The sequence below is a fragment of the Sciurus vulgaris genome (assembly GCF_902686455.1).
Source record: "Sciurus vulgaris genome assembly, chromosome: 2".
NCBI classification, from domain to species: domain Eukaryota; kingdom Metazoa; phylum Chordata; class Mammalia; order Rodentia; family Sciuridae; genus Sciurus; species Sciurus vulgaris.
The window spans coordinates 23,517,299-23,544,464 of NC_136462.1; the positions used below are offsets into that span (position 1 = coordinate 23,517,299).

Genomic DNA, 27,166 nt, shown 5'->3' on the forward strand with positions numbered 1-27,166 from the left:
TTTGTATTTTTTTTGAGGATCATATCATTTGCCAAAAGTGGCAGTTTTTCTTGCCTTATTGGCAGTCTTCCAGAACAATATTTATCAGAAATGGTGACAGCAGATACCTCTGTCATGTTCTTAAACTTAAAAATAATTTTTCTTATGGTTTACTAGTAAGTATATTGTTTTGTTTTGTTTTTGGATACTCTATAAAATCAGATTAAGGATCTTCCTTTCTAAATGAAGAGCTTTGCTTATCTTTGTTTTTTAAGACTATGAATGTTGTGGTTTTTTAAAACATTTTCTGAAGCTTTAGATAATTAATTGTACAGCTTCTCTCCCTTAGTCATTCATTATTGATGATATTCATTAATGGTTTGTTTGCAAACCATTGTTGCATTCCTGGGATACCAAAACTTGATTATTAGTGTATTACCCTTTTTATGAATTGTTGAATTAACTTTGTTCATGACTTCTGCATATATATTCATGATAACTGTCTTGTGATTCTGCATTCTCATGCTTTTCTCACTAGGTCTTCAGGTTAGTGGTAGGTAGCCTTTTAAAATAAATCTTGAGAAGTGTGCCCACTACTTGAAATATTTTTTTCTTTTTTAAAGACTGTATCTAATTCTTCTGTGAATATTTGTTAAAACATGCTGCTAAAAATGTCTGGGCCTGTTAATCTCCTTAGTTTTGATCAAGTATTCTGTTTCTTTTTTAGATAATCTTAGTAAAATATATTTTTCTAGGATTTTTTATATATTTGTCAGCATTTCCAAATGGATAATGATAATATTAATCACATTATCTTTTTAATGCCAGAATCATTTGTAGTTATTTTTTTTCTTGCTCCTCAAGTGTTTGTTCCTTTTTGTTCTTTTTTCTTACTCTGTCCTGTCTTGTCAGAAGTGTGATTTCATTAGTGTTTTAAAAGAATCAGCTTTTAGCTTTATTCTTTCTAAATTTTTTTCCTACTTTGTAAATTTCTATTCTGACTTAACTTTTGTAGAGAAAGTGGTCTGTGTGATTTATGAATCCTTAGGTATATTGATTGAGACTTGTTAGGGGTCAGTTTTTAAATACGCTATGTATTTGAAAAGTGTGTATTTGCTGCAGTTGTTTGGAACTGTGTTCTATATATGTCTGTTAGATTTAGATTGTCACTAGGTTTGTTCAGATATTCTGTATCCGTATTAGTATTTATTGTCTGCTTGATACATCATTGATTACTGAATGAAACATGTTCTCTCCTACTATGATAATGTATTTTTTCTTTAGTTTTTCTGTCACTTTTTATATCTTGAGCCTTAAAATAGGTACATATAAGCTTAAAATTTTATTTTACTAGTGAATCGAATAATTACATAGTGTCCTTATCACTAGTAGTTTTCATTTATTTTATGCTAAAGTCTGTGTGATATTAATAGAGTCATAACTTTATTTTGATTAGAATTTACCTGATACTTTGTTCTTTCGCTTCCAAACTTTTGGGATCTGCATACTTTAGGTGTATCTTTTATTAGAGAAATACTGGTATTTATGCCATTAGATTACATGAGCAAGGACTGTTCAGTAAGGGGACAAAGAGTTTTTTCAATAAATGATCCTGGAACAGCTGACTACCTACATACAAAGTACAAAGTTTGCTCCCTGCCTCATACCCTATACAGAAATTAACTCAAAATGGATCGGAGATCTAAATCTAAGGGCTAAAATTATAAAATTCTCATTAGAATACATGGATAAATCATCATAACTTTAGATTTGGTAATGCTTTCTTAGATGTGACACTAAAGTGATTAAAGAAAAAGACTTTGGAGATTAAATCTTGTGTAGCAAAGGACAATATCAAGAAAGTAAAAATACAGTACACCAAAAGAAAGAAAATATTTGCAAAATCATGTATCTGATAAGGGTCTAATGTTCAAAATACAAAGAATTCTTAGTTCAACAACAAAAGACAACCATTAAAAAATGGCAGTTATTTAGACAGACATTTTTCCAGAGATGATGTATAAATAGCCCATGAGTACATGAAAAGATGTTGAACATCAGTTAGTTGTTAAATGTAAATCAAAACCACAGTAGGTACCATCTTGCACATACTAGATTATAATCTAAAAGGAAAATAAGTAAATGTCAGTGAAGATGTGGAGAAATTGTAAGCCTTGTGTGTTGCTGGTGGGAATGTAACGTCATGTAGTTTCCATGGAAAACAGTTTGGTGATTATAAGTTAAGCATAGAATTAATCATACGCTCTAGCAGTTTGACTCTAAAGTATTTGCAGAAGTGTGTTAAACAGGTATTCAAATAAAACCTTGTACATGAATGTTTATAGCAGCACTCTCCATGATATTCCAAACAGTATAAACAACTCAGATGTCTTCCAGCCGATGAATGGTCAAATAAAATATGGTGTATTCAGAAAGTGGAATAAAATTTAACCATAAAAAGGAATACAGTACTGATATGTGGTACAACATGGGTGTACCTTAAAACAACACTAAGTGAAAAAAGCCAAGCACAAAAGGCCACATACTATATAATTTCATTTATATGAAATGTCCAGAATAGGCAAATGTATAAAGTCAGAAAGCAGATTGGTTATTGCCAGGGGACAGAAGGAAATAGTGACTACTTAATGAGTAAGGGTGATGAGGTGTTCTGGAACTATGTAGTTATGATGGTTAATCTATGAATGCTGTTAGTGCTCCTGAATTGTACCCTTCAAAGGGTTAAAATAATTTATTATGTGAAATTTACCTAAAATGTTTTTTCATTTTGCACTGATGCCTATTTAAATTAGAATATATATCTATACATAGCTTTATATGTCAACCTCTTGATTCTTTTCTACTTCTATTTTGTTCTTTTTATTTATTAGAAATTGATCATATTTTTCATCTCTGCCACAGTTGAGAGAAGTATAATGTAGTTGGTCATTTTATGCTCTAGTTGTGTTTTATTTTGGCCCTTTGTTCTCTTTGGTACTGATGTTTTTTAACCCATCTTGAAAAAAACCCAAAGAATCTTTATCGTACTTCATGCTTCCACCATAACCATTATAATGGTAGACAGTGCTGGTTTGTATTCAGGGTCCTAGTCCTTAATGTCCCAAGTCAGAGTGCTAGCCTATTAAATTGTCCTCCTTTCCTCCTCCAGTTTTACTGTTTTCACTTCGCTGGTACATAGTACCATTATGTCATATTTTCTTAGTTTCATTTCTAGGCATTTTAAACAGTTACTATGAACTGTCTTCTCATGCTGTTCTTCAAGAATAAAGGAAATAAAGTTGAATGTTTCTTCAGATTTGCAAGTAGTATAGCTTAACTGTTTTAATTGTATTTAATTTTTTGCTAAAACTTCACTCACATTGACAAACTCTTAAGTAACAATACTACATTTATGGTGTATTACATTCATGGTGTATATAAGTATTTGGCATTTGATTCTTGAAACATGTCAAAGTCATTTCATTGAATATCTGATGGATCTTTTATAGTAATCCATGGGATGTATTTATGAATCCTCCTTTTATTTATAGGAGCCCCTCAATAGTGAAGATGATGTGAGTGATGAGGAAGGACAGGAACTCTTTGACACAGAAAATGTTGTTGTATGCCAATATGATAAGGTAAAGATTCACCCTCATATCACTGACATTTTTAATTTCTTTTCTAAACCATCCTGTCTGCCTCATGGAAATGTTTGAGCACCTGATGGATACCTCTTTTATTCTTTATAAGCAATGTGAAAACATTGTTATAGTTTCATAGATTATTTTAATAGAACAAAAGAACTATTATCTGCTTTACATTTGAAAAATAATGAAATAGAGGCTTGATCTTTTTTTCTATTAAGACTCAACTTGTAAACAAAGCTACTTTGAGGTTGTTTCTTTAATAGTGACTGACAATGAGATAATCTGGTGTTTCATTAACTTACAGTACCTCAAAACTAAAAGGAGTTAATTGAATTTCTGTAACTTTTTTTTTTATTACTAAGAAGACTCAGATAATAAACAGGACTGCATAATTAGCAGAAGTTTTACTGAAAGTCATTTAAAAATTTTATTTAGCTTTGCTGTGCCTTGATAATATTAAGGAATTTTTAAACTAAGTTCTGTGAGAATTTGCTATTTTTCTTCGTTCTTAATTCTAAAATTGGGTGCCCTTTCCAAGTATTTTTTAATAGTTAACTGGTACTGTTATGATTTTTAATAATCAAGACATTTACATTGGAATCAAATTTGTTTTTTTCTGATAACAAATTTGTAATACATCCACATATTACATGGCGTTTAGAAGTTTGTTTTAGCAGAGGTCTTTACCAAATGCTGAAAACTCTTAACAGAAGCAGTTGAATTTTGTTTGTAACCATTGATTTATTGAGTACCTTAAAGTCCTAGATGCTGTTCTGGGCACTGGAACTATAGTCATGGTCATGTAACACTTGTGCCCTGATGAACTTTGCTTGATGGATGAAGGAAATCTTAAATTATTTGGATTTTATTGAAATGTAGCTGTGCTTATTGTCAACAAGTCTATAGGGAGAATGCCAAGACATTAGATTTTTTTTCCTAATAAAAAGATAAAAGTCAGTCCAGTGATGTTTATAGAATAAAGTATTGAGGTTTTTGAGAGTTTCATAGCATATGCTTTGTACATTATGACTTCTAGGTGAGTGTTCTTGATGGTCCTATACCATGAACACGATATCAAATTTAATTTTCCGCTTAACACACATATATGCAATATGGGGTTAAATTAGCGAATACCAATAAACTTTATCATCAGGAAGTCTCAAGGGAACTGCTTGTAGCCAAATTACCCCAAACAATTTAATGATAATAGGATGTTATATTTATTAGGCAAGAGAGAGAGAACCTTTACCTTTGCCTGCTTGTAGAAGAATATACTGCTAAGTATTTTTCTATTATAAGCTTGCACTCCATTTATGTATGATCTATCAAAATGTATAAATGCATTCTATTGTCATGTACAACAAATTGGAACAAATAAAAAAATAATTAAAAAAACCAAAAAGAATGGTTGTATTCTTTAATGATCTGCATACTTATTTTAAAAGTTAAAATTGGTTTGTTTTGCTCCCAGTTACATTAATGTTTTAAGCTAATAAATTGAAAATGGCTTTAAATAATAATTATTCACAGTTTTAACATTTTTAAAGGTCTGATTTTAAGAATTAGATTGAAGGAGTGGAGATTTGATGTTATTAGCCAACAGTAAGTGGTTCTGTGATTTGTTAAAATGAGATTGAATGTGATTTGAGCCTACTCGAATTTTAGGAATTTAGTTTAGACACCTAAACTTTAGAATTTTAGCAGCGAGTTACTTGTAGAAGAAATCATATTATATTGCTAGTCAAATCAGAATGTTAGGAAAATGCTAATAATGTGACAGAGTTCTCAAGTGTGACTAGATAAGGACTGTTAGAACATTTGGTGAAAATGCTGCAGTGTGGAGACTTCAGCCTTTTTAGGACATTCCTTTATGAAGGATTGATCAATAAATGAATTGCTTTTTAAATTGTACTTTGTACTTTTGTTCAAGAAAAATGTTTATGATTTATTAACCAATACAACTTCAGTTCTGAGTTTATGGACTACTGTCTGACCCATGAAACTTTTCTACATTTGATTTTTGCAAGTTGATGTTCAGCAAAATGCAACATGTGCTTGGTCTGTGAAATTCTTAATTTCTGGCTCCTCACCCCTTGTTTTTCTTGTATATAATCTCTCTTTTAGGTTACAGTCTCTCAGTTCATGCTGGAAATAAATTTGTAAACCCATTTCACAGATGATTAGTACTTTAGAGAATCAGAAGGGGAGTCAGGTCTTTGCATTCAGCAAATTCTTACTGAGTGCATATGGTATCACAGGTCACTATTCCTAGGAGCTTGAGATACACTAATGAACAAAAATTCCTTGTCATTGGGAAACTTGGTATAGTAGAGGTAGAGAGTTGCTAAAACCTAATAAATAAATTAGTGTGGCATATTAGAAATTAATATTTGCTACAGAAAAATGCAGAGAACAGATAAGGGGACAAGTTTCAGGTTTAATTACATTTAGTCATAGTAAGTAGACCCTTTTGAGAAGATGATATTTCTGAGCAAAGAGTTGAAGAGAATTACTCTGCCGTTATCTGGTGACAGAGCCTGCTTTTGTGTCCAGAGCAGCAGGAATGCCAGTGTGGTAAGACTCAAGTGGGGAGAGACAAGAATGGACTAGGAGAGACAGATTGCATGTCTTTGTAAGGATTATGGGCTTGTATTCTAAGTGTATGGGGGAGATATTGGAAGGTTTCAAAGGGTATAATCTGATTTAATTTTAAAAGAATTGTTTTGCCTTTTTTGAGGATAGAGTGTAGGGAGGAAGGAAAGGTTGAATAAGGAGACTATTTAGGAGAAATATTGTAATAATCCAAGTGAAAGGTAATGGTGACTTGAGACTATGCTGGTAGTATGAAAGTTGATGAGAATTAGTGGATCTTGGGTTTTTTTTTTATTTTTTATTTTTTAAGAGTCAACAGGATTTCCTGGAATAAAATGACTCTAAAATTGATGAGTAACTGGAAAAAAAGGATGACAATGCCATCAACTCAGCTGTGCTTAGAGCAGGTTTAGGAGATGAGAAAGTTTTGGATGTTAAATCTGTCTATCAGACATTCAGGTTATCCACTGTAATATGTTAGATTTAATGTTTACATTGTTTAGATTAGAGCTATAATCAGCCATTTAATATAAGAGTCTCTGCCCTCTTGGCTCTTAACTTTATTGCTTTTTTTTTTTTTTTAACTGGAATTGAACCTCCCAGGGGTGCTTTACCATTGAACTGCATCCCCAGTCCTTTTTATTTTTTTATATTTCAATACTAATTTGCTGAGGCTGGCCCCAAACTTGGAATCTTTTAGTCTCAGCCTCCCATGTTGTTGGGATCATAGGAATGTGCCACTATGCCCACCTGTTGTGCTGTTTTAGTAAGACAAGTTGAATTCTAGAGGAGGAGCATGAGTGATTTTCAAATATATGAAAGCTTGTTTGTTTTTTAAGTCTCAAAAGGCAGAACTAGGAAGCTGATTTCAGTAGGGGGTAAAATACAAAAGACTTTAGAGAGAGCTGTCCCAGAAAATAATGATTTATTTTGGAAATCTTTGCTCCCTACTTCTGATCACATACAAGCAGAAACTGAATAACCGTTTCCCACTTACGCCATAGAGAATGTTTGTACTGGGAGGTTAGTTCATGAAGTTTAGAATTGGGATCTCAGAAAATATCTGTACCTGGTAAGCACTTCTGCATTATTATATAAAAAGTTGATATTAGGTCTTCAGAACACTAAGAAGTTTCATTTTTAAAAGTTTCATTTATAAAAAAATCAAACTATAATTGTATATTTACAAATAATTATAGTGAACCAGTAGTAAGAACTATAAAATAATAACTATTTACAGATACATTAATTTTTCTAAAACCACCTAGTAAGTTTTTTTGTTGTTTTATAGGGGGTGTCAAACTATTATGAAACCAAATTGCAAATAGAACATTGAATGAGGCAGAGAGATGTGGTTTTTTTGTGACTGAGCTTTTTCTTTGTTTTTCTGTTTTCTGATTGTATCTCTTACATTCATTTAATTTCATTTTTATTTAGATACACAGAAGTAAAAACAAATGGAAATTTCACCTCAAGGATGGCATTATGAATCTTAATGGAAGAGATTATATATTTTCCAAAGCCATTGGTGATGCAGAATGGTGAAGAGTTGCTTCTTTCTTTTATAAATAAAAGAAACTTTAAAAAAAAATTTAAAGTGGACGGTTTGAAACTTGGGACAAACACCAACCAAAACTTCACTTCTGCATGTCAGAAAAGTGCAGTAGAAGCAAAGCTACTGGAACAAAGATAGACCTTGACAACATAGACACTACTTCTAACTGGCAAGCCATGGAACTGTAGCACCTGGGGTTGTTGGGGTGGGGGGTTGGGGTTTTGTGTAGGAAAACCATAATTGTCAATTTTAAATACAGGAACTTGCCACCGGTAATTAGCATGTAAAGCTTTGTCTATATTCCTTCCTCCAATTTGGGCTCAATCAGAAGATTCTTGTTGGAATGAACTGAAGAAACTTCCCTTTTGATAGATTGAACTGAAACTGCTTATTGTATGTGGTTATATTTGGTAAAAATTGCGTGTGAGCTTTTTACAAAAGGGTAAGAATTATGGTGTTGAATTTTAATTCACTTGTATAAGAGAACAATTTAAAACTCTCATAATAGGTCTTAAATATTTTTACTTGTTATTCTCCCTCAGTAATATATAACTCTTCCTTCCCTGATTTGAAACATCTAAGATATAAAGGAAGTAATCAGTAATCACAGTTTGGAGACAAAATTGACCCAGGAATGGATATTTATTTTAATTAGGTTTTCATACTTATTAAATGTATTTAAAGACTTGGGTCTTATCTGAATTGAAATGACAAGTTCAATTTCCTTACAGAAAAACTAACACTTTAAAAAGAAATTCCAAATTGGCTCCTCAGGAACACATTTTTATTTCACAAAGGTACCATCTAGCTAAAATTGTATATATGTGGGTATATGAAGATTTTTCTTGTTGGGCTAAAGTGTGTGCTTATAAATGCATTTAGTCTTTAAGGTAAACATTCAGATAACATTCTGTATATTGAATGAAACATAAAGGGCAGGTGGTGAGGACCTGGATTTTTATTAAACATTTTAGTAATTATAAAAGTTTCTTGTGTTTACTAGTAAAGAATTTAAAAACATTATTTTATTTGAACAAATTTTTTAAAAGCAACTTTGTAATTTGAGGGGAAAATTGGGGGGGGGGGGTGTTGAGGGAGGTGGGCAACTAATAAGTACATAATTTACCTCTCTTGCATTGGGTGGCCTAGAAGGGCCATTGATAATATAGACTTGGGCTCCAGTTTGCACATTGGAAAGAAAGCATAGAATTTGACTTGTATATTAAAAATAATAGAACTTTAATATGTATATTAAGAATGCATAGCTCTGTATCTCTGTTAGGGGCTCTAAAGAACAATATGGCACTGCCATCTGTGTGAATCAGCTGCCTGGGAGACCTGCAGGAACATTCACCTTCACTTTTGTGTTCTAATAATTCAACTTTTCATGGTTTTTCTTGACAAAATTCACGTGTTTAAGTTACAGGTATATTGATTTTGTTGTTGTTGTCTTCCTTTGTTGTCTTCCTTTCATTTGCCTTTGTTTTCAGAAGTAACAGATGAATACTTTAAAGTACTTTACAAAAGAGAATACTGTGAGCTATTATAGTGTTAATTTTTTTTTTAACATCTTTAAATTTCTCAAAAAGGTTAACTTTTTTTTTTTTTTTTGCATACTTCTCACCCCACTTCCAACTTGGTCTCATTTGTGTTCTGAAATTTGGTATAAATGGTGATGTCTAGCATGCTAGTAGTTAGGTTTTATTTAGATGCCATGACTGGTAATAGAGTTTGTATTTTGACTATTAATTTAGCTTTTTGAGGGGAAATTTGTTTACCCCACAACTCTCAAAGCACACACAGGTTTTTTAATTTTATTTTATTTTTAATTATTAAGACTAGAAGGGAGGGAGTAAAATCACAGAAGTCCTGTTCAGTTATCCTTTTCAGTATAGTTACTAGTAAGCTTATGTTTACTCAATGAAGAACTCAACGACCTGAACTACCTATAAAAGTTTAGCAGTGCTGCAGTGTTGCTTTACGTTAAACTCTTTGACTTATCTAGTAGTCCTTACGCTACTGAAACTTTGATTACTATATGATGTTCAGCTGATGCCTTGGGCCCTCTGTTGACAAACATTCATATTCATAGTAGTATTGTATACTGGCCTATTTTTATAACTATATTTGCAAACATGAACAACCACTGCTTTCAGAGTGACTCATTAGGGTTATTTTGAAACAGGAAATAACCATTTGTATTTGCACCTGTGTATTGCATATGAATTATGACATACTTGGAAAATGCTTTTCTTTTACCTGTGAAAATTCTGAAAGCTGGTCCAAACAACACTGCATACCAAATTGTGCTCTTATGTATTATTGCATCGTATTCCTTTTTAATTAAATAGCTTGCTTTATTTTTTATTATAGTGGCTTTTTTCCATATGAATGTCACTTGCTTTGAAATTTTAATCATGCTTTTAACATATTTAATAAATCATTTCATTAGGTTCCATTAAAATGTCATTCCTTTGAACAGGCAAGGGATTCCCACTTTCAGAATTTTAAAATGAAAGCATGTTGCTCCAAAGGGGAAAAATCGATCAGACTTTCATAATAACCATTGCTTATTCACAAGAGAATTTGTTTAGATTTGCACAGATGGTGATGATGGCACCTTTTACTCAAGAACAAAAGTAATAGTGCTAAGGAAAATTTACACAAAATCACTGAAGTGTGAAAATACGCCTTTCAGCATATGAGCTCTTGCTGGGTGGTCATTTGTATGATCTGGCTACTTGAATGCCTGATAGCACATTTAATTTCAGTAGAGCACCGCATGTGGCTAAAACAACTCTTCAATGTGCAATTCCTTTCTAGAGTAACATATCTGTTATATGAGGGGGATCTTTATATAAGCTTTTATATTTTTTGAGATGTTCACATTTCTGTTAATTAAATGTCATCATAATTTGCACTGTTGGCTTTTTAAAAATCAAAGCCACTCATGTTCTATGATTGCAACAAGAGTTGAGCATTGTGTCTAGTGATGAAAATGTGTTCTTGATAAGCAAAATAGATCCTGGTTTTAGAAAATATGAAAATATAATAGCTTTTGTATAAAGGTTTTCTTTTGCTATAGTGAAAGTCAAGGATTTTTTTCCTTGCTCTTATGGAGAAGTAAAAAGAATTTTCTCCCTCTAAGAGTAATTTTTTAATTATCATAGCAATAATTCACTATTATTATTAGGGGGTAAATATGCCTTGTATAGGAAAAAACAATTTCTTCTTGGGAGTTCCTTTATAACTTTAGCTTTTTCTTTCACTTGAGAAAATTCCTATATTTCAGATTATTTCACCTTGAGCTTTTTTGAGCTTTTGTGCAATGTAATATTTTATTGATCTGTCTTTGTACAATTTCATTTCATAATGTCTGTCTCCCACCTACTTGTCTGAATCAGCTATAGCAAATTTTGAATTTGTTGGTTGAAAAGTAGTTTTATATGTTTCCTCATGGGTTTGTGTTAGTTTTGCATTTTAATCTTCTATTTTGCTAAATTACTCTGAAGTTTATACTCTTCCCTTTTGAATCCTGCCTTAGTGTACCATTATTTTTCTGTGGTTTAAGAAGAACACATCAAACTATTTTTTTTTTTTTTTTAATTTTGACGAACAAGCTATGTTCCTTCTCTTTTAGAGGAAGAATTATATTGTGTTACTAACTACTCTTTCCTTCAGTCAGATTTCCTTAAATCAGTCCAGTATACACAGGGCTACAACTTGGGGGTAGGAGCTAATCTTTTTGCTGTTCTGAGCTACTATTGTCAACTGCTGTTGTACATACTGTTATGTGTAAGGGCGTAAATATATTTATTATGTTTGTAAAATTCATTCTGTACAATTGCAGATCAAGGTTGCTCTTCTGTGATATATGGGATATTATGTTTTAAAGACCATCTTCGAATACAATTAGAGAACTTAGTATTTTCATGTACTAAGACCTATTTTAAGTTTAATATTTTACCTTTGCAAAAACTTTAATTAAAGATGTTATTTAAAAAAGTAATGTTGCTTGCTTTGCTTCCTAGTCTATGACATTGTTATATAGATTACTGAATGCAGTTATACAGTTTAGAAAGGAAAATGCTTTACCTTGTTAATGAGGATAAGCTTAACAAAAATAAGGGTGTCATGAAATTCTGCACCTTTAAGATAAGTTGGTTTGGATGTCAGTCTGAATTATTAAACTACTACAAATTCTTAATAGGTTTTTTAAAGTTGTATTTTCCAGGCACACAGGAATTTAGGTTGGACTCGCTTCCCACCAACTAAATGTAACTTTAATATTATTAACATTGTATTAAATGAGTATTTCTACTCCAAAGCATAAATTACCTAGGATAAAATTATTTAAAGACACTATTGTTCTCCTATTTCTTTGTCTAACCAAATCTTTTAGTTCAGAGTTTGTAAATGTTGCTTATTAGGAAAATTGGATTATTGAGGTTTGTATTACATATTGAATATATTTTGTGTTATTTTAGATGGTATTAAATAATTAGCAGGTATTTTCATTTTATAGCTAATTCAAATGAATCATTAAGAGCTTGCCTTTTTGTAATTTTTTTATCCTGTTACAGACTACTTTATCTAGGAAACATGCAAATTTTAACTATTAAAATCATAATAAAGATATTTTATTTATTGCAAGCAAATCTTGTATTTTGCAATTTAATTCAAACTTCCTACATCGATGAATATCTGAATCTTTTTGGCCTCAATTTCTCCATCTGTAAAATGAGAAGAAGATTTTAAGGATTAAATAATACATGTAAAGCTCTTAGAATGGTGCTTGATACATAGCACTTGTGTTAATTATTTCCTCCATTTTGTAATTCTTTGTGTAATTTTAAATGACTTAGCGCTCTTTTTTAAATGGTCAGAATAGCAACAGATAATCTGTGATCTGGTAAGAAAGGCAGTGAAAGATTTGGTTGCAACCAAACAAATTAATCCTAGAAGTGATTTGATGGAGCAATGCATCTGGCCACAGCAGACAGTGTCAGAGGGAAGAAAAGTGAGTGGTGGGTGTAGAAGAGGGATAATGTAACAATGGGAAGCCTTTATGCTTTTTTTTTAAATTAAAAATATTTATAACCCAAGAAACATGCCCTGAATTACGTCTAAAATAGATTGAATTTTCCTAAAAGTGAAACTATGGTAAAATTATATTTTTAAGATTAATTTCCCCAATATCAGTAGATCCTACCCAGTTCACTGAGAGTTGTCAAGCATAGAACTTCCACACTAAGGTTTCCAAAGTTAGGGTGGCACTGCTGAGTAGGACACACAGGGCCAGGAAAGCCAAGGAAGTCCACTTGGGATGGTTTCAAGAGACAGGGCTGTTCACTTTCAACAGGAAGCATGAGGGATATTTGGTTTCTTTTGACATTTTATAGCAAAACACCCTTCCTATTTTGCTTTATGCCAAGCAGCATAGAGAACAGTCTACCCTGTATGAAAGCAGAATGTCCAGTGAGGAGTCAACTGCCTCTGCATCCCTAATGGGACCAGAATCTCATATAGTTTTTATGATGCTTACATTCAAGTCTTAATCTTGAGAGCCTGAAACGAAGTTGCAGAATCTGTCATAGGTCCTGTGTGAGCTCTAGTGGTGTGACAGTGACTGGAACAAGGGTGCCAGTGGCAGCCTTAAGCAGATTTTGTAATGCAAGGCAATGGCTTTACTTCCCTTTGCTGGACTCCTGCCTGAGCCTAGTTTTTCAGCCTTCCTTTTGATTCAGCATATAACTCAAATGATTCCTTTTCTTTTTAAAATAACCAGTCTGCTTCTGTTGTTTGCAACCAAGAAACCTGATAGAGTGCTATTTATGTGGCAATGAGCCACCATTAGTATTGAGTTAGTGTGAACTAAAACATTACTAGGCTGTGTGATGTGTACCTAATGTCATTTTCATGTTCTTAAAGTCCCCTATAGAATTCTACCACCCACAACCAAGGGACTGTGTGTCAGAGTTCTTGTTCTCAAAGGGAGGGCATTGAAAATGGGAGGAGGTGATGGAAAGACTTATAGACACAGCTTTCAGTGGACCAGAAAGACGTGTTTTGTGTTGGGAACCATATGTGAACTGTGTATGAACTGGGCAATATTCTAGCTATTAAGGTGGGAAGCTGCTCTTTGGGGAACTCCTGGGTGAAATTCCCCAGCTGGAGAAAGCCCAAATCATGCTGGCACCGTGACCTAGCTCACAAACAGCCTCTCGGAGATGGGTGGAAAGAGCATAACCTGCCAAGCACCAAGCAATCTCTCTACCCAAGATCCTCTGCTACACTGAAACCTTATACCTACTGATCCCCTTTGATCCTACTACTATAAATAAAGCAAGTGGGCTTTTTCTTTGTTAGAAGTCAGATTCCTCTGGTCAGTTCAACTGGTTATGCCCCTGCTGTGAAAATAGATAGTTCTTGCCTTTTGTCTTTTTTCCTGATGTATTATTTTCATAGCTTTTATTTTGCAACCAGCCCATCCCTCTGTCAGGTACCTACTCCCTTGCTCGTGGTGGGACGTGAGCGGTAGTTTTGAAAACCTGGTTTTGATAAGGGAAGGGTACATATACGAGGAATAAATATTTCTTCAGTGCCATATTTTTGCCTGTTCTTTAAATTCTCACAATAGCCCTGAGGATCATTATTTTTTATCTTCATTTTACAGATGAGTTGACTAACATTTTATGGAAGCCACATCATTTGCCTAAGATCGCATGGCAAGAAGCATGGGCAGGTGGTCAGAGTGATGTCAAGATCCTTCACTCTAGCATAGTTGGGGTGAAATAGGTCTCTCCACCCCCTCAGTTTTCAGGAACAAATGGTTTCCTCATTAGCTGGACCTGTTGATAAGAGGCCATGGTCCACCTGCAGCCTGGTCTTGATTTCTGATCAGTGGAAGTGCTCTGAGGACATGTTTGCACTTTTCACCGTATTCTCGTCTCTGAAAAGACAGGGAGATAAGACCATGGGGATCACAGCCACTCTTGAGTTGTTCTGTGCTGAGTTGGAAACCAGCAAAGGTCATTTATGGGTTTTCCTCTTCTTAATACTTAAATGAGTTAAAGGAAGAGTATGCTTACAATATTTTGTAAGTATGCTTACAATATTTTGTATTTTGTAAGAGAAAAAACAATATTTTCACTTCTCTAAAGGAGAGTCATCTACACTCAGCTCATGTCAGTTCTCTTAAGTTTTTTTTTTTTCCCCAAGAAAGCTTCCTAATGCAATTGAAGTACCCTGGTTTCTGAAGCTTTCTTACAAGGATGCAGCAGAAATATAGAAACCCAGAGGCAAATGTCCTATAGTTATTAAGATCTGTTTAAGCCCCCTAAATTCATGTTGAAACCTCAGTTTCCAAAGTAATAATATTGGAAAGTGGGCCATTTGGGAGGTTATTTGGTCACGAAACCTCCCTCTTCAAAAAGAGATTGGTGCCCTTATAAAAGACCACAGAGAGTTAGCCCATTCCATGTGAGGATGCAGCAAAGAACTGGTTCTCACCAGACACTGAGAAATACATAAATGTTTACTGTTTGTAAGTCACTCAGTTTTGTTATAGCAGCCTGAACAGACCAAGACAGTTATTTTTAAAAACCCACTTTAATTTTTTTAACTTACATACTTGAGCATGGTAGTTCAGGTTGCCTGGCCTGGCTCCAGGTAAAGCTGTTGAATATTGCCCTCCCTGGCATATTTTGTAGCAGCAGTGATTCAGAGCGAGGAGCAGTCTGTCCTGGACACAGGCAATAAGGAGATGAAGCATTGGCCGAGAATGTAAACACAATAATAATGCTAATTAAACTTTGTGCTTTTTCTTATTACCAAGTGCCAGTGTTGTGGTGAGATTGCAATAAATCACCCAGTCGATCTTAAAACAGAGACAAAACCATCTTTATTTACCAGCTGGCGGTCCAGATTCACCAGCTGGCCCAATGAGGGGCAGGCTGCAAGTCTACACCCTTCGACCCCCTCCAGGGGTTAGAGTATACCTTTTATAAGTAAAGCATGTCAGTACATTAATCATAAGTGGCCGTTGCTGTGATTCAAAACTACAAACATCATGTGATCTAGAATCATAAGCAGAAGGGGAAGTGGGTTGAAATGACCCTAGTTGAGTGCAAGTTAAAGAATGGTTGCCAACATCTAGACAATCATTCTCTGACAGGGTACATTGTCCAAGAAAGGTGGGAACCAAAAAGAGGACAATTTTATGTTGTATAAGAAGAACAGTAACATTTGCATTTCTAAGCAAAGTATGCTAAACAGGAGCAGTATGGCAGAGGCAGAGTTTTCTCACGGCAGAAGCATTTCTTACAAGACGTGGAGTCTCAGGGTAAAACGGAGTCTGTTTTGTTATTGCCCATATAGCCTGGCCTGTAACACCAGCAGTCCTAAACTATTGTCCATGATAAAACACTTCTCCCCAGCAAGAAAAAAATTTTTGATCTAATTGACAAGTGTTGAGGGTGTTTTACAATATTTTTAAATATAATATATATATATATATATTAGTATGTTATCATCTTAGCCATTTGTATATGTACAATTTACTCGTGATAATGTTGAGTTTTAATAATATATTTGTGAGCTTCATTTATATTACACTTTTTAAAATATTTTACATAAATGAAGCAAACCAATCACCAAAAGATAAATAGTACTATTTAACTGAGTAGCTATGGCAGTGAAATTCCTAGAAATAGAAAATAGATTGGTAATTATGAGGGGTGAGGAAAAGGGGGAAATGGAGAATTGTTTACTGGATGCAGATTTTCAGTTTTACAAAATGAAAAAGTTCTGGAGAGCAGTTGCACAACCATGTAAATATATACTTAGAATCAATTAAGACGGTAAATTTTATGTTTTGTTTTTACCACAATAAAAAAAAAGATAAGCATGCACATCTTTTAATAAACATTGTATTCAATGTGAGATTTAATTTGGGCAACTCCCAGTTACACAGTTAGACCCCAACATGAGGGGCATAGCGACATGTATTTGTTTCTAGAGTAAATTCCTGTGGGATCAGAATTGTTCCCACTTAGGACTCAGCTCATACTTCCAACCTCTGTGACAATGTATACTGCTGTGTTTAAACAATAGATTCAAAAGGAAAAGATGGAGCACAACTATTGTAAGGAAAGAGACAGAATTAAGATTATATCCTTCCATGTGATCGCTGGGAGTTTTTATTTGTGCTTCTGTAAGAAACAGTAAAACCCTGCAAACTATCAAGTGTAATCATTTTTGTGTGGTAAATGCAAATTTTAATCCTTGCACAGAATACATTCATCTAATTTTATGATTATTTCTGAAAATAATTGTGTCTCATAAGGGAGGAGGGAACATTAAAGAATGAAATCCTAGACTGGGGTCGCAGCTCGGTGGTGGAACACTTGTCTTGCATGTGTGAGGCTCTGGGTTTGATCCTCAGCACCACATAAAAATGAACAAATAATAAAGGTAGTGTGTCCATCTACAACTAAAAAATTAGTAAAAAAGAAATCCTTTGGATGTCAAATATGCTAGAAACGAGGCGTGGGGATTGAATACTAGGCGTGGGGATCAGTGACTTGAAATAGATTATTAAATAAAGAAATAGGGACATGGTGGAAAAAGTGTGGATTTCAGAACCGGATAGAAACTGAATTTGAATTCAGCTTCACCCTTTCCTCAGCAGACTGTGGGCAGGGCTTTTAATGGGAACAGCAACACCTGCCTTGTGAGGATGTTTTCCTGTGGAAAAGGGAGAGAGAATGAGAAGCACCAAACACTGATGTAAGCATAGCAGGCATGAAATAGACTAGCATGTTAATTTGCTTTCCACACAGACTTGGTAACTTAAAGCAACAGAAATGCATTCTCTCCCAGCTCTGCAAAGTTCAAAATCAAGGTGTCAGCGGGGCCATGTTCCCTCCAGAGGCTTTTGTGAGAAAATGCTTTTGCCTCTTCCAGTGGCCCAGACGCTCCTAGCTCCAATTGCTCCCTTGTCTTCACATGGCATTTCTTCTTCTACCTCTCGCCTCCCTCCTGGTAAGATGTTTGTCACTAAATTTGGGGCTCACCTGGGCAATCCAGAATGATCTCATCTCATCTTGAGATCCTTTATTTAATTACGTCTACAAAGACTCTTTTTCTAAATAAGGTCACGCCAGTTCTAGGACTAGAACATATCTTTTGAGGGGCCATTTAATCTGCAATAGCTAGTCATTAGTAGTATTAATATTACATACTATACATATATTGGGCTTTGTGCAGAGCACATCTAATCATCAGTATATACCTTCCCTCCCTAGTAATGTGCCAGGGGCTACTTTTGTTTGTTTGTTTGTTTTTTGTCTTCTTTTTTTACTACTGGAAAAAGATTGAGAAGATCGTTCATTTCAGTGTTTCCTGCCCCTAGATCTTGGCAACCAAAATGAAATTCATGAATAATAATGGCTTCAACGTGTGTGTGAGGCCTTTGTTTCTGATCAGTCCTTGATTTAAGGGAACAGCTAGGGAGAAGCTGAGAACTTGGTGGAGGAAGAAGCCCTTCTCAAACTACTAGGAGGTTTAAAGGAAAGGAACCCGTCCCAACAGGTTATAAGCATATTCAGGAACAGAAAGAATTAGATTGAGAAGCTCGGTGCACAGCATAGAGCAGTTAGGACTTGGCCGCTATGGTCTGATGTTTGCAATGTCATGCTGCCTTTTGTCTTGGGATTTCTGGGTTTTAAAGCACCCAGAGCTATTTGCCCAGTCTCTGGCCTGGGCAGGAAAGGTTTTGCAACCACCCAGACACTATGAACCCCACTGATGTCATTGTTTTTTCTCTTTTCTTAGAGAAGTGGAATAATAAACCAGACACAGCTCTGTGTTCACGCATAAGATTTGGGTTTGCCTCTCATTTGGGCTCTGGTCTTTGGGAAAGAGGAGTGGAGTTGGAGAAAAAGGAAGGAAGGACCCTAGTTATCACCAGTGCTATTCATGACCAAACCTAGAGCAAAGGATCCTTTGCAACGCATTCTGGGGTGGGAGGGAAAAGTCACTCTCTACTGAATGAAATAAACCTTGCTGCCTACTGATTGGTGGGAGGAAGGGGAAGTTGGTGGGAACTTTCAAGCAGCATGCAGATGATCTCAAATGCAGGAGTGGACTTACAGCAGCCTTCTCTCAAGTTCAATTTTCAAACAGCACTCCAGGATGCAGAACCAAGTGCCAGGATTGTTGCTTGGTATTACTGCACTTTATTCTTTCATTTGGAAAAGGAGAGCCGGGGCTGGGGAGGGATCTGTGTTAAGCAGCAACTCATAGTCAAGACTTTCAGTTACATGGTACAGAAACCAACTCATACTGGCTCTAGCAAAAACAGAAATGCAGCGACCTACAGAGGTGGGATACTAGGCTTCAAGCAAAACTAGAAGCAGGTGCTCAATGGATGTTATCAAGATACTCTCTGTAGCTCTAGCTCTTAGTGTGACTTCATCTTAAATTTCTTGTCTACCCTTGACAGCCTCTTTCTATATTAAAAGAAGGTGGTGAACAGTGACGGCCCTGCCTATATATATATATATATATATATATATATATATATATATATATATATATATATACACACTTAAAGCTTGTGAGCCATGAAGACTTCCTGTCTTAACTTCTAATTTTGAAATATTTGGAGAAGGGGCACCAACTGGCCTGACTTGGACCCTGTGCCTAATCTTGTATTAATCACTGCATCCAAAAGACTGTAGATTCATATTTACCCAAGTTGGGTCCCTTGACAACCACTGTACCCAAATATGGCAGGAGACACATCTTTATTGAAATCTCAGCAAGGGCCTCGTGGAGGAGGGAGACTGAATTCAAGCAAATGCAGGGCAGTTTTATCCATTCATTCGTTCACTTGTTCGGTGTATCTGATTTATTTGAGTGCCTACAGTGTGATAGGTACTGTTCTGGGTGCCAGGGACACATGGGGTGCATGCATAACAGACCAAGGCCCCGCTCTCATGAAGTGCACATGTACATCCTCGTGGGGAAAGACAGATGATCAGTAAGAAAAAAAATTTAATTAATTAGTGAGAAAGGCAATATTGGAAAATGATGACTGCAACTGAGACCAAAGATGGACCATGTGATACACAGTGACCAGGGGAGTGGGTAAGGAAAAACATGCTTGGGGAAGTCTTTTCTGGGGAGGGAATGCTTGAGATGAGAAAGGATCACAAAGAGTCAGACTATGCTAAATTCTCGTAAGTATATTATAGGAAGAGTAAATTGTAGCTACAAAGTCCTTTGGGTAAAAATGATGCTTTTCTAATTTGTTCACTAAAACATTACTTTCCACAGAGCAGAGAGGTTCAGTACAAATTTCTTTTTTAAAGTTATTTAAAAATGTATTATGATACCCCAAGGACTTTCAAAAGTCTACTTATTTTGATTTGTTTTTAACATTTAAAATTGCATTCCTAGTTGACAAATAATAATTTCATATACTTATGAGATACAATGTTGTGTGATACACCACGCTGGTTAAATCAGGCTTAACTCATCATCTTACATACTTATCACTATTTTTTTGTGGTGAAAACATCTGCACTCAGAACAATTTTGAAATATACAATGCACTAGTCTTTACTAAAGTCACCGTTCTGTGCGATAGATCGCTAAAACTTGGTTGTCCTCTCTAACTGAATCTTTGCATCCTCTGATCGACATCTCCCCCTGCCCACCTCTTTCCCTCCCCCAGTCTCTGGAAGCCATCGTCCTATTCTTTAGTTATGAGTTTGGAGCTTTAGATTACATAGATATGTGAGGTGGTGCAGTGTGTGTCTTTGTGTACCAGGCTTATTTCACTTAGATATAACGTCCTCCAGTTTCATCTATGTTCTTGAAAATCATTCTTTTCAAGGTTGAATAGTATTCCCTTGTGTCTCTATACCATGTTTTCTCTATCTATTCATCCAATGGTGTGTGCACAGGTCGCCCCTGTACTTTATCTATTGTGGACAGTGCTGCACTGGACGCCAGGTTCGGATGTCTCTTCAGTATGCTGTTTACAATTCCTTATTACTGGGTCATAAAATGGCAATTCTATTTTTAGTTTTCCGAGGTACTACAGTACAGTTTTTCATAATTGCTTTATTAATTTATAATCCCACCATTGATGCACAGGGGATCCCTTTGCTCCACACCCTTGCCAACACTCATCTTTCATCTCATTTGATCATAGCTATTTTTTTGTTTATATTTTTTAATTGTTTAAAAAACATTTGTTCTAATTAGTTATACATGACAGTAGAATGCATTTCCCTGGTGATCAGTGATGAAGAGCACTTTTTCCATATTCTAGGTGTATATAATGATGGGATTGGTTGTCACATACAAACAATTTAACCATATAATTTGACCAATCGCATTCCCCAGTGTTTCTTCTTTCCCTTGCCTTGTCCCTTCTCCTGGCCCTCCACTCTACTGATTTCCCTTTGATTTGATGAAGAGCATTTTTAAAAACATATCTGTTGACCATTTTGTTTGTCTTCTTTTGAGAAATGTCTATTTAGGTCTTTTGCCCATTTTCTATTGTGCTGTTTTCCTGTTATTAGGTTGTGGGGTTTCTTCATATGTATTTTATTTGTGGTTTGCAAAAATTTTCTTCCAGTCTGTGGATCATCTCTTTGTTGTGTCTTGTGCCATGCAGAAGCTTTTTAGTTTGATTGGAATCGTTTTTTCTCTTCTTTTTCTTTCTTTCTTTTCTTTTTTTTTAATTTTTTGCTTTTATTGTTTGTGCTTTTGGGATCATATCAAAGAAATACTTGCCAAGATCAATACCATGGAGTATTTCCCTTGTTCTCTTCCTGTAGTTTTCCAAGTTGTAGATTTTATGTTTAAGTCTTTATTTTTGAGTTGAATGAGACAGACATTATTACCCCCAACTAGAACAAATTTTTAAAAATTAAAAATAAAATATTAAAAATAAGAAAGGAGTGAACTGAATATCTCTGGGATATGAGACAAAATCTGGCATTTTCATTCAATTTCATTTTAGGAGGGATTTCAGTACACCAATATTTTGTGACAATACTTGCCAAAGGGATGTGTGACTGTACTGTTTGATCTTATATGATGTTTGTATAAAATGTACTTGATCCCGTAAGGTTTACTATGTTTAATTTCTTATAAAATTTTTTGTTCTAATTGGTTATACATGAACAATAGAATGCATTTTGTCACATTGTACACAAATGGAGCATAACTTCTCATTCCTCTGGCTGTACATGGTGCTGAGTCACACCAGCGGTGTAATCATACATGTAGATAGGGTAATAATGTCTGTCTCATTCTACTGTCCTTCCCATCCCCACTGTTATACCCCTACCTGCACTCCCCTCTGCATAATCAAAAGTTCCTTCATTCTTCCCTATCCACCCACCACTATGGATCAGCATCCACTTATCAGAGAAAACATTCGGACTTTGATTTTTTGAGATTGGCTTATTTCACTTAGCATGATATTCTCTAGTTCCATCTATTTGCCCACAAATGACATAATTTCATACTTCTTTAAGGCTGAGTAATGTTCCATTGTGTATTTGCACCACATTTTCTTTATCCATTCATCTGTTGAAGGGCATCTAGGTTGGTTCCATAGTTTAGCTATTGTGAATTGAACTGCTATAAACATTAATAGTATTCTGATTGTTAAGTCCTTGGGTATAAACTGAGGAGTGGGATAGCTGAGTCAAATGGTGGTTCCATTCCAAGTTTTCTGAGAAATCTCCATCCTGCTTTCGAAAGTGGTTGCACCAATCTGAAGTCCCACCAGCAATGTATGAATGTACCTTTGCCCCCACATCCTTGCCAACACTTACTATTGCTTGTATTCTTGATAATTTCCATTTTGACTAGAGAGGAAATCTCAGAATAATTTTGATTTGCATTTCTCTAAATGCAAGAGATGATGAACATTTTTTCATGTTTGTAGATCAATTGTATTTCTTCTGCAAAGTGGCTGTTCAGTTTCTTAGCATGTTTATTGATTGGGTTATTTGTGGGGGTATTTTGGGGGGATTAAATTTTTTGAGTTCTTTGCATATCCTGGAGATTAGTACTCTATCTGAGATTTAATTTCATTTTGTTACATATGGATTTCCAGTTTTCCCAGCACTATTTGTTGAATAGGCTATCTTTTCTCCAATGTATATTTTTGGGACCTTTGTCCAGTATGAGATAATTGTCTTTATGTGGGTTTGTCTCTGGGTCTTCTTAAATATTGAAAAATCTTGATCTACAAGGTTGGAGACCTAGGGTAAAATCATGTGACTGGCTGACATTGGCTGACAGGTGGGTTGTCCCCCATCTTACAAATGAGGAACCTGAGGCCCGTTAAGGTTGAATGACCAGTACAAGGACAGGCAGAGGAAATGACAGGTCCCAGACTGGAGTTCTGATGTGATCAGTAGTTCTTTTCCAAAACCAGAGACCACTCTCCATCTCTAATCCACATCCCATATCTACTGCTGTGAACTGTTGTCACCAGGAACTTGGACCAAGAAAATGCAGGGAACCAAGAGCTCACTTCAAAGCCTTTCCTCTTCAGCCTTTCCCCTTGCAGTTGTGGGAGTGAGGGTTTAGAAAAGTTTTGCAGGTTTTATGACCAATATTTGAATTCCAGCAGTGTAAATTGTAGACAGTTAAGTTTTATTAGGATTGTTTTGCTTTCCAATAATCTTTTTTATTCTTTCCTACACACAATAAACAATTAAAACCAGTTCCATCAGAAAGACACCTCTAGTTTGAATTATTTTTTTAAACTTTCATACAAAATGTTGCATGAGTACATTGCATTATATTTTCTCTCATAAGACACAATTCTGATGAATCTAGGAAGGTGATTTTCTTTTTTTAGCATATTAAGCAGGTTTTAATTAAAGGTAATAATATAGACTTCTCCCGGGAGGGAGACTGGGGCCATGGCTGATGTCCTAAAGTCCCAAGAAGTGAGAACACCCTACATCTTTTATAGGTTAAGGTCTCTTTTGTTCTCCAGTTCTTTCCCCCCTTATCTCTCCTTCCTGCCTATGTGATTAGGCCTGATTTTGCATAAAGTGAGAAGGGATGGGCAGGGTGAGGGCCAAGGTGATTCAGGCAGGTAAAGGGCCCAGGGGGCATTAATTAGCAACTCCTTGCTTGCAGTCCTTGATAAGGGCAGGTAAATTTGGTAATCAAGATCTTTGACATTCCATTCTCCCAGGGGCAGTCTCCAACTTCCAGAGGCAGATGGCTTTCATGGCCTTCATTTCTTCAATTTGACCTGATCCCCTATTTCTACACTAACTGCCTGTCCTTAATTCTGGCTTCATTCCCCACATTTGGTTTAGGAACTCCTTACTGCTGTAAGGAAAGGGGGCGCCGACCATTCTGGCTGCTTCGAAGCTGGAAGGGGGCAGCGAGGGGCAAGCTGTTTGGAGTTCCCTTTTAAAAATTGGGTGAATCGAGGGGTTCAAGGTAGAAGTTTGGTTAGGGAAGAGCAGGTTGTAAAGTCTTCTGGGGGTGGGTGCTTGTCACTGTAAATCTCAATAAGACCTCCAAATCTGATACCGCCATTTACCGGTGATGAGTTCTGCTCCCTCTAATGTTGAAGTTTGAACACTAGGGAAGCACGCCAAGGCAAACATATTAAGCAGGTTTTATTTAAAGGTAATAATACAGACTTCTCCCAGGAGGGAGAAGGGGGCCATGGCTGATGTCCTAAAGTCCCTGGTGATTTTTTTTTTTTAAGGCATAAAGTCAGGGGATTTGGGGGAAGAGATAGGCTTTCAGAGGTCACTCTGGGTAGCCCATCCACTCTCGTCTGCCTTGCTCATGTCCTGCAGATTATAAGAGCTTTCAGTTCAGAGGTGTGATGTGGTGTGAAATGAGTTCATGTTTCCCCTGCATTTTCTCAGAAGTTGTTTGTGAGCTTTTAGAAAATTAAAGCATGCTCTCAAATGGCATTTGGGTAGAAAGACCCTGTGGTATTGCAAGATGAGCCCTTTACAGCAATAGTTCTGAATGAAAAGTGTATTCAAAGTCAACTGCAAACTTTGAATTCTGGCAACATAGCAGACTGTTCCAGTGTGAGTTGTCCTCCCCATTCCTCACCCCCTGCCCCAACCATTCCCCCAGGCTTTTTCTGGTGGGGGTGGGAATACTAGGGGAGAGGGTGAGTATAAAAGAAAGGAAAGGAAATTCATTATACCTTAGGTATATTTTTTTTAAATGTCAAAAGCTCTATGACTCAGATTCCTTATTTGTAAAAATAATGCCTACCTTGTAAGACTGTTAAAGGATTAAACTAGTCAGTGTGAGCTAGATATTTTGAACACTGCAGAATGCATAGTATGTACTGTAAGTATCAACTATCATTTCATTTTCCTGTGCTGATGTGTGTGGCATTTTCTAATTCCTCTAGCTTGAAGAAGGACTCTAGACAGGATGCCTGAGTCACAGAGATTTTTTTTTTTTTAATGATGTGCCTGAGTGTTAGTACTAATACAAAATCAAGTAAAGATTGAAATCCAAGTGATCTTTAGAGCCTGTGCTTGTAGCCTCTACTCTGGACTGCTCTTCAAGAAAGCATGCATCTGTCCAGGACTCTAGAGAGCAAAGAAGACACTGCCCCTGAGAGAATTCAAGTTCCAAGCCTAGGTATATAATTAAGATTTATATTAAGCATAGACTCTTTTTTCCAGGTTTTTAATTGGTGTATAATAGTTGTTCGGAATGGTAGGATTTGTTGTTACATATTTGTACATAAGCATAGACTTGTGATGCCTTAAAAAAGTAATTAAAAAATTGATTCCAGACATTTACAGAGTATATAGCTGAAGCAAAGCAAAATATCTGTATAAAATGCCACCATTGGAAGATGGAACTCTAATAGAAAAATGTAAGGCTTTCTAACAAGCTGCTCACAGATTAAACTCACAAACTCCAGGAAGGAGTCCACTATGCGGGAATATCAGGAGACACCACAGACATAGGAGTCTTAACACTTAGATCATAGAACAATCTCAAAAAGACTGAAAGTATGTTTAAAATAATTAAACAAGTAAATGAGTTCTACAATCACGAGGAAATAACAGAATACTGTCGGGGAGAAAACTGGCAAATGTGAAAATAAAATCAATAGAATTAGAAGACCTTGAGGTAGTAAATTTTGTACATCAACCTGACTAAGTCAAAGGATGCACAGGTAGCTGTAAAACAGAATTGTGGGGTCCATGTGTGTGCTGCTTCTGGAGGAGATCAGCACTTCAACCAGTGAACTGAGGCAAGATCTGCCCTCTTCCACGTGGCAGGCCTCATGCACTTCACTGAGGACCAGATAGAACAAAGAGGCGGACAAAGGGGAGATTTTCTCTTTCCTCTTAATCTGGGATATCCAGCCTCTGCTGCCCTGGAATGTCAGAGCTCCTGGTTCTCAAGCCTTTGGCCTCACACTGAATTATACCATCACCTTTTCCAGGTCTCCAGTATGTAGATGGCACATTGTGGGATTTCTCAGCTTCCATAATTGGACGAGCCAATTCTTATAATAAACCACCTCTTACACATCTATGTTGAAATCTTATTGGTTCTGTTTTTCTGGAGAACCCTAATACAAATCTGAAAATCTATGTCTTTATAATTAACAAAAAATAGAAGTGTGAAGTTAAGTGGCAGAATATTCATAACTAAAAAGAGAATTAGTGAGCCAGACACAGTGATGCATGCCTGTAATCCCAGCAACCTGGGAATCTAAGGCACAAGGATCACAAATTGCAGGTCAGCTTGGGCAACTTAGCAAGACCATCTCAAAATGAAATTTAAGAAGGCCTGGGGATGTAGCTCAGTGGTAGCGTTCCCTGGGTTGAGTCCCCAGTAGCAAGAAAAGAAAGAAATTAAGAGAGAGAGAATATTCGTGAACTGAGACTAGTTTTAAGGAAATTACATAAAACACAGCCCACAGAAGTAAAGCTATTAAAATCAGGAGAGGTTGCTAGGTATAGAAATTGTAATGAGGAAGACTAGCATACATTTATTAAGAGTTCCCATCAGAAAGAATGGAAGAAAGAAAATATTTGAAGAGACATTGACCAATTTTTCTCTTTCCTCTATCTCCTCCTCCTTTTTTTTTTTTTTTTTTTGTACTGGGGATTGAACCCAGGAATGCAGCAATGCTTTACCACTAAGCTACATCCCCAGGCCTTTACTTTTTTTTTTTTTTTTCTTTTTTTTTTTTGAGACAGGTTGTCACTAAGTTGCTGAGCCTGGCCTCAAACTTGGGATCCTCTTGCTTCAGCCTCCTAGAAACAATGTAATGCAACAATCACAGATTCAAGGATACATCCAGTCCTGAACAAGATAAGTGAGG

General features: G+C 35.7%; 1 protein-coding gene across 1 annotated transcript in view; it reads left to right on the plus strand.

The window, feature by feature from the left end:
• GTF2A1 (general transcription factor IIA subunit 1) overlaps positions 1 to 12,434 on the plus strand; it is a 37,044-nt gene extending 24,610 nt beyond the window's left edge. The window contains exons 8-9 of the mRNA XM_079128061.1: positions 3,531 to 3,620; positions 7,659 to 12,434. Of these exons, the coding sequence (XP_078984187.1) occupies positions 3,531 to 3,620; positions 7,659 to 7,766 (198 nt within the window). The 3' untranslated portion in view covers positions 7,767 to 12,434. The remainder of the gene's footprint in view (positions 1 to 3,530; positions 3,621 to 7,658) is intronic.
• Positions 12,435 to 27,166: the final 14,732 nt, after the last annotated feature.